Source organism: Rhinichthys klamathensis, unplaced genomic scaffold (genome assembly GCF_029890125.1).
Source record: "Rhinichthys klamathensis goyatoka isolate OS25496 unplaced genomic scaffold, OSU_Roscu_1.1 h1tg000323l_1, whole genome shotgun sequence".
NCBI classification, from domain to species: Eukaryota; Metazoa; Chordata; class Actinopteri; order Cypriniformes; family Leuciscidae; genus Rhinichthys; species Rhinichthys klamathensis.
The window spans coordinates 741,231-756,272 of NW_026606839.1; the positions used below are offsets into that span (position 1 = coordinate 741,231).

Genomic DNA, 15,042 nt, shown 5'->3' on the forward strand with positions numbered 1-15,042 from the left:
AACTGCTGACCTCACTTCCTGTATTTGTTTATTTCTGCTGTTCACCTGTTGTTTCACTTCCTGTTTGTCCAGTACATTTGTGCTTTCTTATGCTGTGACCTTTGCAGTCCAAAGGTCTCACTTGTGGTTTCAAATGCCATATTTCCTCAAGAGGCTTGAAGTATAAATAGATTTGATTATACACTCACCGGCCACTTTATTAGGTACCCCATGCTAGTAACGGGTTGGACCCCCTTTTGCCTTCAGAACTGCCTCAATTCTTCGTGGCATAGATTCAACAAGGTGCTGGAAGCATTCCTCAGGGAGTTTGGTCCATATTGACATGATGGCATCACACAGTTGCCGCAGATTTGTCGGCTGCACATCCATGATCCGAATCTCCCGTTCCACCACATCCCAAAGATGCTCTATTGGGTTGAGATCTGGTGACTGTGGAGGCCATTTTAGTACAGTGAACTCATTGTCATGTTCAAGAAACCAATTTGAAATGATTAGAGCTTTGTGACATGGTGGAAGTAGCCATCAGAGGATGGGTACATGGTGGCCATAAAGGGATGGACATGGTCAGAAACAATGCTCAGGTAGGCCGTGGCATTTAAACGATGCCCAATTGGCACTAAGGGGCCTAAAGTGTGCCAGGAAAACATCCCCCACACCATTACACCACCACCACCAGCCTGCACAGTGGTAACAAGGCATGATGGTTCCATGTTCTCATTCTGTTTAAGCCAAATTCTGACTCTAACATCTGAATGTCTCAACAGAAATCGAGACTCATCAGACCAGGCAACATTTTTCCAGTCTTCAACTGTTCAATTTTGGTGAGCTCTTGCAAATTGTAGCCTCTTTTTCCTATTTGTAGTGGAGATGAGTGGTACCCGGTGGAGTCTTCTGCTGTTGTAGCCCATCCGCCTCAAGGTTGTGCGTGTTGTGGCTTCACAAATGCTTTGCTGCATACCTCGGTTGTAACGAGTGGTTATTTCAGTCACTGTTGCCCTTCTATCAGCTCGAACCAGTCTGGCCATTCTCCTCTGACCTCTGGCATCAACAAGGCATTTCCGCCCACAGAACTGCCGCTCACTGGATGTTTTTTCTTTTTCGGACCATTCTCTGTAAACCCTAGAGATGGTTGTGCGTGAAAATCCCAGTAGATTAGCAGTTTCTGAAATACTCAGACCAGCCCTTCTGGCACCAACAATCATGCCACGTTCAAAGTCACTCAAATCAACTTTCTTCCCCATACTGATGCTCGGTTTTAACTGCAGGAGATTGTCTTGACCATGTCTACATGCCTAAATGCACTGAGTTGCCGCCATGTGATTGGCTGCTTAGAAATTAAGTGTTAACGAGCAGTTGGACAGGTGTACCTAATAAAGTGGCCGGTGAGTGTACATGCAACACAAAGCATGACCAGTGTTTAGAAAATATTTCAGTTCTATCTGGGCGATTTGTCAATTAGGTATGGAAGCTTGTTTCCGCCACTGAATAAAAAAATAATAATAATAATTGCGACTTTTTATCTCACAATTGCGAGATGAAGTTAGAATTGTGAGAAATAGTCACAATTGGGAGAAAAAAAGACCGAATTGAGACTTTATCTCACAATTCTGACATTTTTTCTCACAATTGCGAGTTTACATCTCGCAATTCTGACTTTATAACACATAATTGCGAGTTTATATTTCGAAATTGTGACATCTTTTCTCAGAATTGTGAGATATAAACTCGCAATTGCGAGTTATCAGGCCAGTTTATCTAGTTTATATCTCACAATTCTGACTTTATAACACGCAATTCTGACTTTATATCACGCAATTCTGACTTTATATCTCGCTATTCTGAGAAATAAAGTCAGAATTGCGAGATGTAAACTCGCAATTACCTTTTTTTATTTTTCATTCTGTGGCGGAAACAAGCTTCCATAATTAGGGGAACTTTTTTTTAATTAAAAATATTATTTTGAAATATTTTATTATTATTATTATTTGTAATCAGGGCTTGACGTTAACTTTTTTGCTCACCAGCCACTGTGTCTAGTGATTTTCCAAAGTTACTAGCCACTCAGCATTTTCACTGGCCACAATTTTGACATCAATACCATTGGGAAAAACTGTCATATTAGATATTTTTGATATTATCTCATAATTTGGCAGCAGGTATATTAGGCTGCCGTCACTTTAAGACCTGACGCACGGATCCATTATACCGTAACACGTGTTTTCTTTCTAAACTGTTTAGGTTTACTTTAAACATAACTGACTGTGTTTACGACATGAATAATCACCAAGACAAAATAATGTCAAAATGCCGGTTTGAGCGTAATAAGCAGCTTAAAAAAACTCAGTTAGTAATGAGAGGCGGCTTTATGTGCTGCACTTAGGGGTGTTTGAGCACAAAATCTGCTAGAATTAGTAAAATGATGCACAATATGCGCAATCCCTCGCTGAGATTCAAGCCCTGTAACAACAATATTTATCCAGAGCAAATGAAACGAGTGAGTGAGGAGAGGCGGGTTTGTGTGTCACTCGCTCTCGGAGAGATGAGAGAGAGAGAAACCGCAGCTGATATAGTCTATCTATTCTGCTGAAAATGAGTATTAGAAGCGTTTCAGATATTTCAGTATCGTATTAAAATAATCTATATTTTTGACAACACTACATTGCACTTAGTTTATTATTTCAGATGCCTTTTTAAAAGACTTCAATTGAAAAAGTATATTATATATAAAATTCAACCCGTCAAAGTGTCTAGTAGGAGTCACTGCGTTACACACCACTGCTGGAATACACCCGCATTTGGCAGGTTTTAATGTCAAGCCCTGTTTCTAAATATTTTTACATCATGTATCTCTATATTTAAATAATCTGATATTTACTGTTAGAAGTCCACTTCTTTTTATTATTTTATTAATTAAAAGTTATTTGTTGACCTTGCAAGTCCAAGAGTTATAAAGCTCTTTCTCCTAAACATAAAAAGGTCATTGGCATCACGCATACCAAAATGCATTTGAAGGTCAAGGCCATTATGGACATGTGATAAATGTTTTAGCACAGTTGATATCTTGAAACATAGTTTGACAAAAAGTCCCTTAAAGTGAAGAATGACCCATGACCGTTTCGTTCTAAATGATGCGTGAACTGTGAAAATGATTCTTTTTCCTCTCTCCCTCTGTTGTTTTGTATCTGTCCCATCCGCCCTTCCTCCGTCGGTTCTGTTGCACCAGGCTGTCCTTCTACTCCGGTCACTCCTCCTTCGGGATGTACTGCATGTTGTTTCTGGCGGTGAGTTGTCACAGTTGTCTTCCTCTTCTACAATCATGCTGACACAGAAGACTTGTGTAGACAGATAAAGCAGACCCTCTCAGAGCAACAGGAAACATGATAGAGACAATAAACTATGACCTCAAACATCTCAAGCTTTAAATCAAGATAGTATGCAATGCTTAAAGGGACCTATTAAAACAAAGTTTTGATTTAGTTGTTTGGGGCCTACTAGAATAGGTTTTCATATTTGAATGTTAAAAAAAACAGTATTTTTCACGTATTTGACATTGTTGCAGCTCCTCTCTTCCCAATCGTTTAGTTCCTGTCTCTATGAAGCCCCTCCTTCTGAAAAGCTCAATGTGCTCTGATTGGTCGGCTGGACCAGTGTTTTGTGATTGGTCAACCGATTCGAGCATGTTTAAGAAAAAGTCCCGCCCCCTAACCATAACTGCGACTTTCTACACACTTAATCAGACCCCACCCCTTTATTCTGTGTATTAATTATTTAAATGAGGAATATTGTGACGTGTTCGTTCCCGGAAGAATTTTCAAGACTACAATCGATGCGTTTCAGGGAGTTGTCAGAAATGGTGACACTGATATAGAGAATAACTCGCTTTGTAGTGACTTGTAGTGTAGTCAGCAACATTACACACTAAAGACAGTTGAAAATGTAAAAAAGCACAATAGGTCCTCTTTAAAGGGTAACTAAACCCTAAAACAACTTTTTTTTAGCTAATGATCTGTAAGACTGGGGCTTTATTAATGCTGTTCATTGATTCAAGTAATTTTTTTGACATTTGGGTATAAAGTGTTTTAATTCTACAATATATGGTGTAAAAACGTCTGAGTGCTGCCCTCTTCAGGTTGAACGGTGGCTACTGCAGTTGAATTTTCCTATTGGAAGTTGTGGTGCCCTGTGATGTAAGCAGGCACCAGCTAACCACGCCCCCTTGCCTACAGAGAGACCTGTCTCGGGTGCACGCCCCCCTCCGCTGGGCTCCGCCCACTTTTCCAGCATTTTTCAAATATTGCCAGTGGGTGGAGTCAGGCTCTGACCAGGGGTTTAGTTACCCTTTAAGTTCTGACATCATTTAGGCTACTCATCCTCACACCTGCATGACTTTTTTTCTTCTTAGCATGAATGTTCTTCAGAATTTCTCTTTTGGTGTTCCACCGAAGAGAGAAAGTCATACAGGTTTGTGGCGACATGAGGGTGAATTAATAAACACTTAAGGTTTTCTGGTTGCTTCACTCATGTTCCGACGTGTCTGTAGTTAAGATGCCGCCAAGTCATATTTAGACAAGGTGCTTTCCCACAACTTAAAGACTTTTTATATTTCGTTTCCTGCTGCTGAATGCACAAGGTTGATTATCTATTTTTCTTCCCATATCCTCTTTTAAAATATTGCGTAATCCGTCGTTGTTTTTCCTCATCCCGTGTAGCTGTATGTCCAGGCACGAATGGCATCCAAGTGGGCCCGCCTCCTCCGGCCCACAATTCAGTTCTTCCTGGTGGCCTTTGCCATTTATGTGGGATACACACGTGTGTCTGACTACAAACACCACTGGAGCGACGTGGTCGTGGGTCTTCTGCAAGGGGCGCTGATCGCAGTCCTCACGGTGAGTGGAGTAATCTCATGAAACCAGCTTAAATTTCACCCCAAAATTAAAATACAAATAAAAATGCATAAGGAAAATGTCCTGTTGTAGAACCACTGGGATTTGTTTGCATTTTCATGATAATTAAATCTATTTAAATACTCTCCCTCAATCTTCAATAACTTAGATTTATGCTAAAAAAAAAGAGAAAAATTTGGTACATTTGGTAAAATTGCACTTAATTAGAATGTTTTTTTTTTTCTGTTCTATATGTATCTATAAATTACAGGAACGTCTGTGTGTCTGTCTGTTAATCGAATATCTCTCGAACCGTTAGTCCGATGGATTTCAAACTTGACAGGTGTCTTTCTACGGGCACGAGAAAGTGCAGTGCCGAGTTTGACGTTGTTTGGATTAGAAATGCAAAAGATATCTGTAAATATATCGGTAAAAAAAGCACACATTGAAGTTGTGGTTTAAAAATAAACATTCAGTCAGCTAAACATTAAGTCAGTTACTTCTGAAGTAAAAAAGTAGCGATTCTTTTCAAGGTTGTTATTATACATTTATGACAGTGTTATTATACATTTATTACAATGTAATTATACTAGAGGTGGGCATAGATTCATTTTTTTAATCTAGATTAATCTAGATTAAAATGGCTCATTTGAATTCTCCCGAAGGCATTCAGAATATGTGTGCTACCCAAATAATGACTAAAAGTAAGTCTTTGAGAATAGTTAGCCTCGCGTAGGGATGTGGATTTCTGCCAAAAATGCCATTCGACAATCGAGGAGCAAAAGTCGAATATCGTAAAAAAAAACAAAAAAACCCCGCAATGACAGAAAGGGAGGCCAATTTCATCTTTAGCGATTTGTCATCAAACAAACTGTTTATTAATTGAACAAGTAACATGTTTTCGTCCTTTTTTTAACATAGTAGGCTTATTGGAAGAAGAAAAAAAACAATACGCACGACAGTCCGTTTTTGCATCGCCAATGCTCGTTAGGTCAAAAAATAATGTCATCATATGTCATAAGAATTTTATGTGAACCTGCCTTGTTACTGCAATAGCCTCATTTTTAAACAAATTAGTTTCAATCAATGTAAACTATTCGTGTGATTATGCCACTGCACAATACACGCGCAATACACACACAATGTATTACCTGAATGAAATGAAATGGAATGTATCGTCCTGTGGAATCATTCATTCACAGACAGCTTACGAAGATGTTCAACTAATAAAGATCTTCATCGCTGGCAAAAATATGATGCATTTGCAGATTTGCATTCACTAGACTAGACTGTAGATCGGCCACTTCATCCAACACTCTTGATGCTCTTAAATCTTCCTCTTTCGACTCCGAGTGTGAATTGAAAGCGCTTCAGACGATTCAGTGCGCGAGGAACTGAACAGATCAACTGATTCGCGAACCGATTTAGACAGATCATCTGACAACTTGTTTGATGAAGTCTTTGAACAGAATCGACTCAAAAGAGTGATTCATTTGTAAATGAGCATCGCTCATGCCCATACAAAGGACACAGCGCGCTTGGAATAAACTCATTTAACAACGTATTGCATTAAAATAAAGTAACGAGAGGAACGTCGCCCAACGTAACAAAGTAAAAGTACACCTTGTGTCCCTGACAGGAAAATACCCTACTGCGCGATCTGTGACAGTAGGCGCGGCGTCATACTACACATTAGAATTGCGCGAAAATATAACGATATTCGAAAAAGCTATTTATGATCCCAACCCAACTTTGATTAACGGCGATATTTTTTTTATCGCCCGATAAGAGTCTCACGTTAACGCAGCACGTTAACGCCGATAACGGCCCAGCACTAAATTATACATTTATTACAGTGTTATTAAACATTACAATGTAATATACGTTTATTATGTAATTATACGTTTAATTACAATGTTATTATACATTTGTTACATTATTATTATTATACATTTGTTACATTATTATTTTGTTACATTATTCTTTTTGAAAAAGTAGTGTAAAAAAATTTAATTATACATTTGCTAGTCTTATTATACATTTATTACAATATAATTATAAGTTTATTACAATGTTATTATACATTTATTACAGTGTTATTATATGTTTATTACAATGTAATTATATGTTTATTACAATATAATTATACATTACAGTGTAATAAATGTATAATAACACTAATAAATGTATAATAACAATGTAATTATACATGTATTACAGTGTTATTATACATTTATTACAGTGTTATTATACATTTGTTTTATTATTATTATACATTTGTTACATTATTATTTTGTTACATTATTCTTTTTGGAAAAAGTAGCGATTCTTTTTGGAAAAAGTAGTGTACTAAATGTGATTATACATTTGTTACAGTCTTATAAATGTATTACAATGTAATAAGTTTATTAAAATGTAATTATCCTTTATTACAGTGTTATTATACATTTGTTACAATGTAATTATACGTTTATTATAGTGTTATTATACATTTATTACAGTGTTATTATACATTTATTACAGTGTTATTATACATTTATTACAGTGTTATTATACATTTATTACAGTGTTATTATACATTTATTACAGTGTTATTATACATTGTTACATTATTATACATTTGTTACATTATTTTGTTACATAATTTTGAAAAAGTAGCGATTCTTTTTGAAAATAGTATAAAAAAATTATTATACATTTGTTACAGTCTTATACATTTATTACATGTAATTATACGTTTATTAAAATGTAATTATACATTTATTACAATGTAATTATACGTTTAATTACAATGTTATTATACATTTATTACAGTGTTATTATACATTTGTTATACAAAACATTACAATAGTCAAGGCGGGACAGAACAAAGGCATTAATAACCTTTTCTAAATCTTTTCTCAACAGAATAGGTTTTAAGCGTGCAATAGTCCTAATCTGGAAAAAACAACTCTTAACCACGGCATTAATCTGCTTGTCAAATTTCAGCTCTGGGTCAAACACAACACCTACGTTTTTTACTTGGTCATGGCAATAATCTGACCATGTGCCAAAAATATGTTGCAATTTCAAGGCATCTTCTGGCAGGGCCGAAAAACATGATCTCAGTTTTACTTTGATTTAACTGAACCAAATTATGAGTCATCCAGCTCTTAACCTCCTCCAGGCATGCCAACAGAGAATTAGAACCACAATTCTCTCCTGATTTCAACAGGAGATAGATTTGTGTATCGTCGGCATACAAATGGTACGACATGCCATATTTTTTAAAAATCAAACCCAGGGGCAACATGTACAAAGAAAATAAAATAGGGCCTATAACAGAACCCTGAGGAACCCCACAAGTGACGGGCACTGCTGTTGATACAAAGTTACCATACTTTACTGAAAATGTTCTATCAGTAAGATACGACTTGAACCACTTTAAAACTGTCCCACGTATTCCAACCAATTGGGATAACCGCTCTATGAGAATCACATGGTCTATAGTATCAAAAGCCGCACTCAAGTCCGATAAAATCAGAGCTGCAGCATTACCTGCATCTCGGATTAAACGAAGGTCATTAACAACTAGGGCAAAAAAATTGATTTTTCGATTAATCGTTTTTTAAAATGTGGTCGATTCAAAATCGATTCTCAACGGCCACGAATCGATTTTTTTCATATTCAGGGCTCGCGCTGCTGCGTCTTCTCACTCTGCACAAGGCAAGCATCAAGCGCTGCAGGCGTCGATACACACTCGTGTTTAGGAGTCGGGACATGATTCACTTGCACAATCGGGCCAGCAGTGCATCGTAACTAACGTTTATCATTTTCACGACTTTAAGTTTTACCAGTTTAAACATTCAAGCAATTTTAAACTATCCTGTGCTCGCGCACTCGCGCATGTTTTTCATTGCGTGCACATACAGTAAAGCCTAAATCCGCCTCACAAACAGCTCGCCAGTAACAAAAGTTCTTTTTCGTGGATTATATCGCTTTAACAGTTAAAAACACGCAAAATGATGTCAAAACTCTGGTCTTGGTGAGTAACCTCGTAAAGACAGTCGGTTATGTCTTAAATAAGCATAAAACGCGTCTGACAGACAGTATAATGAAACAGTAATGGATCCGTGCACTAGTTCTTAAAGTGAACGCAGCCATATGTGTCTGTCATTAATTTTGTTGTCAAAACAACATAATATAGCATTAATTGTAAGGAATCAGAATTAATAGCCTATATGTATTTAATTCAGTCAGGACTAAAAGACTATCCAGTGTTATTTTACATTGGATTACTTTATTCAGTTTCTGTAGTATTTCTGACCTACCCAAAAACTTTTCTTTTTATGTCTCTTTATTTGTGTCTTTAGGCCTATTCTATTGTATTTATTTGTGCTACTTTTTTCAATTTAATTCAAAGATTGAAATCAAGCTTCCATGTGTTGCATAAACTCTTAACAAAAAAATTACCCCATTGTAAAAACAAACATTTAGGTGAGATCAATGTAATAAAAAATTGTCTAAAAAATGATAGCTGATATTTAGACTGAGATTTGTATTACATCTATATTCATTATAGTCGAATCGAGAATCGAAATCGAATCGAGAATCGAAATCGAATCGAACTGTGAGCTTGTGAATCGAAATCGAATCGGATTTGAATATCTGAATCGATACCCAGCCCTATTAACAACTCTCAAGAGTGCTGATTCCGTACTATAACCTGCCCTAAAACCGGACTGAAATTTATCTAGGATCTCATGTTCACTTAAAAATAACATCAGCTGTGCGTAAACCACCTTCTCTAAAACCTTTGACAAGCATGAAAATTTTGAAATAGGCCGATAATTCTTCAATTCAAAAGTCTTCAATTTGTTAGTCTTATTATACATTTATTACAATGTAATTATACGTTTATTACAATGTTATTATACATTTATTACAGTGTTATTATACATTTATAACAGTGTAATTATACATTTATTACAGTGTTATTATACATTTATTACAGTGTTATTATACATTTATTACAGTGTTATTATACATTTATTACAGTGTTATTATACATTTATTACAATTTAATTATACGTTTATTACAATGTAATTATAGTAACGATTCTTTTTGAAAAAGTAGCGATTTAACTGAATTTGTAAGTCAGCTACACTGTTTAATTCTGAATCTTATATTTTATTCTGGTGCGCTTAACGTTAGCGTTTTCTCAGAGTTTAGGCTCCTGTGTAATAGTAGCATAGGCTATTCAGCAACTCAAACATACCAAAGCAACAATCACTAAAAACAAACAAAAACTGATTTTGCACAGGCATTGCACTAGTTACAGTAATTTTAACCAAATTTCTCTACAATTTAAAATAATAGTTTTCTATTTGAATCTATTTTAAAATGGAATTTATTCCTGTGATCAAAGCTGAATTATCAGCATCATTACTCCAGTCTTTAGTGTCACATGATCCTTCTGAAAAAAATAAAATAAATCAATCCTTTTATTCAGCAAGGATGAGTTAAATGGATCGAAATTACAGTAAAGACATTTATAATGTTACAAAAGATTCTATTTCAAATAAATGAAATAGAACCCTCGCTTAATCAAAGAATCCTGAAAAGATTTTGTACACAACTGTTTTCAAGTTTGATAATAATACTAAACGTTTCGTGAGCAGCAAATCATCATGTTAGAATGATTTCTGAAGGATCATGTGACACTGAAGACTGGAGTAATGATGTTGAAAATTCAACTTTTGATCACAGGAATACATTACAGTTTTAAATTGTCATAATATTTAACAATATTACAGTTTTTTTGATCAAATAAATGCAGCCTTGGTGAGCATAAGAGACTTATTTTAAAAACATAAATCTTACCGATCCCAAACTTTTGAACGGCAGTGTATATATCACTTCTTTTTGTGATTTATAGTGGAATGTGAACTAATGGTCTATTTTGCGAGTTGCATTAAGTGTTTCTGCTCTCCGTCACAGGTGCGATACGTCTCTGACTTCTTCAAAGAGCGCCCGCCCCGCTGCCAGGATGTCGAAAACGCTGAAAACGAAGACAGCGAACGCAAACCTAGCCTTCAGATAGCAGACACGGACAGGAACAATCTTTACTCCTACAGCAGGCCTGCATGAGCCTGACCTTTGACCTGTGAGGGCAGACACTCCGAAACCACTGGATGCTGCACCACGTCTCGTACAGACAGCCACACACACACGCTGCTGCACACACACACACTGTACACTGGCACTGACCGCGCTCTCTTCCACAGGACAACACTCACATTTCAGAGAGAGAGCGAGTGAATGCATGAACTAACACTGAATATTAGATTTTATACTCCTCTACAGACGGCTGACCGTGTTTATACCGCTTTTTGTTTTATGCACGCTCATATACGCCAAGTGCACAGATCGCCTGACATCTAATGAACCCTGAGGGACTTTATTGTATCGGAGCACAAAGACGAACTTTTTCAAGGGGAACTGGCCGTTTCCATGACAACCTCAAAACCACCGGTTGACATTTACTGACTAGATGTACTTCTGCTGTTGGAAGCGATTCTTTCGGCATGGGAAAGAAAGTGAACTTTTCTAAGTCATCGGAAGACAAGAGTTTGTGGTATCCTGAGTAAGAAATCCAGGAAGAAAAGTATGAACATGGAACAGATGCCAAAAAAGGTCTTTCTCACACTGGTAATTAGATGCTATATACATATATATATATATTAAGACCTCCGATTCAAAAGCCACCTATGTCAAAAATGAGATTTGCTCACATAGTAGGCCTATACGTTCATCAAATAATTTCACTTCAAGCTCACAAAATCCCAGCCTCAGCCCATTCAGAAATTCAGGTAGGCTACTTAAGTAGAAACCTATACATAGGAACCTGATAAAAATGTTAATATAAAAGAAAAACGTTAGACAGACTTAGAGGCTTTTGCTTCTGAAGTCTTCATACATACATATATATATATAACTGGATTATAGTGACTTTATTTTTTGATGTAACGAAATGTTTTCCTGTGGCGGTAGGTTTAGGGACTTTATAGCCTTTTATAACCACAACAATTTGGTGTTATAATATCCAGACACATCTGCATAGCATGATTAATTTTTATAAAATACTACTTTATTTGAATGTTTTATTTACTAAAGTCTTTATCCATGACAACTCTGCAATCTCGTGTCGATCTCGCTATCTCTCATAAGGACGCCGTTTATAATTAGTACCACTAGCTAACCAAGGCACGTGTGTATGTGTGTGTATATATAAAAATATTTTGGAAATTAATCTTACTAACCAACCTGTCCACAATAGGTAACAAAAATATTAACTAGCTGTATATTAACAGCCGTCTGACTCTGAACATTATCACGACATCCTAAACAAGTGTAAAGTTAGATTTCACTTCAGTTCTTAACGACGTGAAACGCTGCTCGTAGTGTTAAAATCACAGCCAATCATAAAGCTGTACGCAGATTCTAAACCAATGAGGTTTCACTAAGGGGCGGGGCTACCCAAAAGCAAAACAAACTGACGCCATGTTGTGCATCATCATGCTGAATGTCTCACCTATGTTATTTATAGAGGAAAAACAATTCCTATTTTATTTAAACAATTTTTTCATCCCCTCTTACCAGTTGTTGACAATCAATCATACAAACCCTGTACAACAGAACCTGCTGTCTACTGTGAGCTTCTAATGCTGCAATTTTTTATGGAGTCTATATTTAGTGAATATGAATGATGTGTCCCTCTTTTTTCTTCTATGTGGAACAGAGACTCTCTTTGACTCTGGTTTAGTCACCAAAAACGAGACGGCCTTAAAATATATGAGGACTGAGCTTATAGTGACTTACACAGTGAATGTGAAGAAGATTGTGATTCATGTTTACACTTTTGCCTATACATATGTAAAATGCAACTATTGTTTAGTTGAACGTCCCAAAGCAATGTGGAGTATTTTTGCAGGATTGTTGTAAGTTTGTGCATATACACGACTGTCTAAAAGTTTGGGGTCAGTACGATTTTTTTTAATGTTTTTGAAAGTTATGCTCACCAAGGCTGCATTTATTTGATAAAAAAAAATACAGTAAAAACGAGTAACTGTTAAAATAAAAAATAAAAATAACTTGTTAAGATGTAATGTATTCATGTGATCAAAGCTGAATTTTCAGCATCATTACGCCAGTCTTCAGGGTCACATGATCCTTCAGAACTCAATATCAACATTTATTATTATTATTATTATCAGTGTTGAAAACAGTTTTTTTGTGTTTAAAGGAGAACTCCGGTCAATTTTAACATTGAGCTAATTATTTTGTACATTTGGAGTGCTGTCAGTAAAGACAAAAACGACAAAAATCGGTGTTGCCTACACCGTGTTATCCTCTTTTTAAAATTCGCACCCTGTTGACTTCAATAGGGCAAGTTCTAAACCTGCTTTTAGCCTCTTAACAACCTTAATGTGTCATTACAAGTGCACAGCCATGCGAGTGGTGTTATTAAGAGTGACCACGGTCAATCTGACTGCAGTAGATGTGAAAGATATTAATAAAAATGATGTTAATTCAGCCAGCTCACATACCTGTATTTACTTCCTGTTTTCGTTCGAAGTCCACAGTAGTCGACTGTCGAGTGCGCGCGCGCGATTTTATGTTCTCCTTTAACAGTGATTTGTGTTTTTTTTTTTTTTTTTTGATAAATAGAAAGTTCAAAAGTACAGCATTTATTTGAAATATAAACCTTTTGTAACATTATAAATGTATTTACTGTCACTTTTGATCAATTTAATGCATCCTTGCTGGATAAAAATAAATGAAAATCTTAATGACCCCAAACATTTGATCAGTGTATCAGATAAGAATAATTCATGATTGGACGTGTAATACATGAGAGCATATCAACTAATGTTCATGAACACAGTATAGTGTCTTCATGTCAAAACCAAAAGAGTTTGATTTTCACATTGAGAAAAAAAAAAGTCTAATTGGTTAAATTAAAGCTACTGAACTTTTTATTATTTTCCTGAACATGAATAATTGTAAACCACTTACGCTTACAGCTCAAAAAATGTTTTTATCTGAACCAATTATCTCGTCCAATAAATATTTTGTAATAATTGGCATCTTTTTATCGTATAGCATATGAATGTTCCACATATAATTTTTTATTGGTATGTTTTATATTTGTTTATACCTACAACGTTCAAAATAAAAAAAGGTTGTTCATCATCTTTCTGCTCTTGCTGTAAATGAGCTCAAAACAGAAACTTGTAAAAAGTTTTGAAACTGCTCAAAGTTCACACTCCAGATGTCTTTAATACTTTTATCTTATCAGTCGGTAACACTATATTTTAACGTCTATGTTATCGGTTTGCTTGGCCAAGTATCAATATTACTCCTGCTTACACTTTGCGGTTTTGTTCAAATCACTAACATACGTGCAGTAAAGCAACTTTTCCACAAAATGAAACTCATATGAACATGCTGTAAATGCGGTAAGAATTTGATTTCATGTTTTTGCACGTGTCTTTGATTGGATGACCTTTTGTGAAATTCAGTCAGATGCCGTTCAGCCAAAAACTTGTCCTTATCTAACACAGAGATGATTGTACATGGGAATCATGGGGATTTAAGCAGCTGAAAGTGTCACAGATAAATCCAGCTGGTTCTCATCAGAATCGTGCTCAAGGACAGCGAAGGTATGTTGACTTCCCTTCAGCTTCAGTAACTGCATGTAACTGGCTTGAAGCTTCTAACAAAAGCTAAATTCACATTTAATGTCCTCAAGGCAAAGTGTTCATTGTCATGCGTATGTTTAAAACCTTCTTTCTTGAATAGGTCTGACTGGTTTCAGGCTCGTTTGCCTGTTTTCATTCATTGTGTCGTGGACACGATCTTTATTTACAGTTCATGTGATTCAACAAAAGGTACTTTTACACCCAGCACACTGATTCTTGAAAATTGGGACAAAACACCCCATATTTTCAACTTTGAAATGAATCAGAGATGATCACTATACATTAACACAAACGTACCATTCAATTAGATTCTCTTTATTTTATCAAAATTTTGTAATACCAACTATCCTTAGAACTTCAAATATGTGTGTGTGTGTGTGTGTGTGTGTGTGTATATTCACACACACACACACAC

The 15,042-nt window shown here is 35.9% G+C and overlaps 1 protein-coding gene across 2 annotated transcripts in view; it reads left to right on the plus strand.

Moving 5' to 3' along the window:
- Positions 1 to 11,601, plus strand: part of plpp2a (phospholipid phosphatase 2a) — a 43,076-nt gene extending 31,475 nt beyond the window's left edge. For both annotated transcript variants that reach the window (XM_056271654.1, XM_056271655.1), the window contains exons 4-6: positions 3,224 to 3,281; positions 4,710 to 4,886; positions 10,864 to 11,601. In XM_056271654.1, the coding sequence (XP_056127629.1) occupies positions 3,224 to 3,281; positions 4,710 to 4,886; positions 10,864 to 11,013 (385 nt within the window). In that variant the 3' untranslated portion in view covers positions 11,014 to 11,601. The remainder of the gene's footprint in view (positions 1 to 3,223; positions 3,282 to 4,709; positions 4,887 to 10,863) is intronic.
- Positions 11,602 to 15,042: the final 3,441 nt, after the last annotated feature.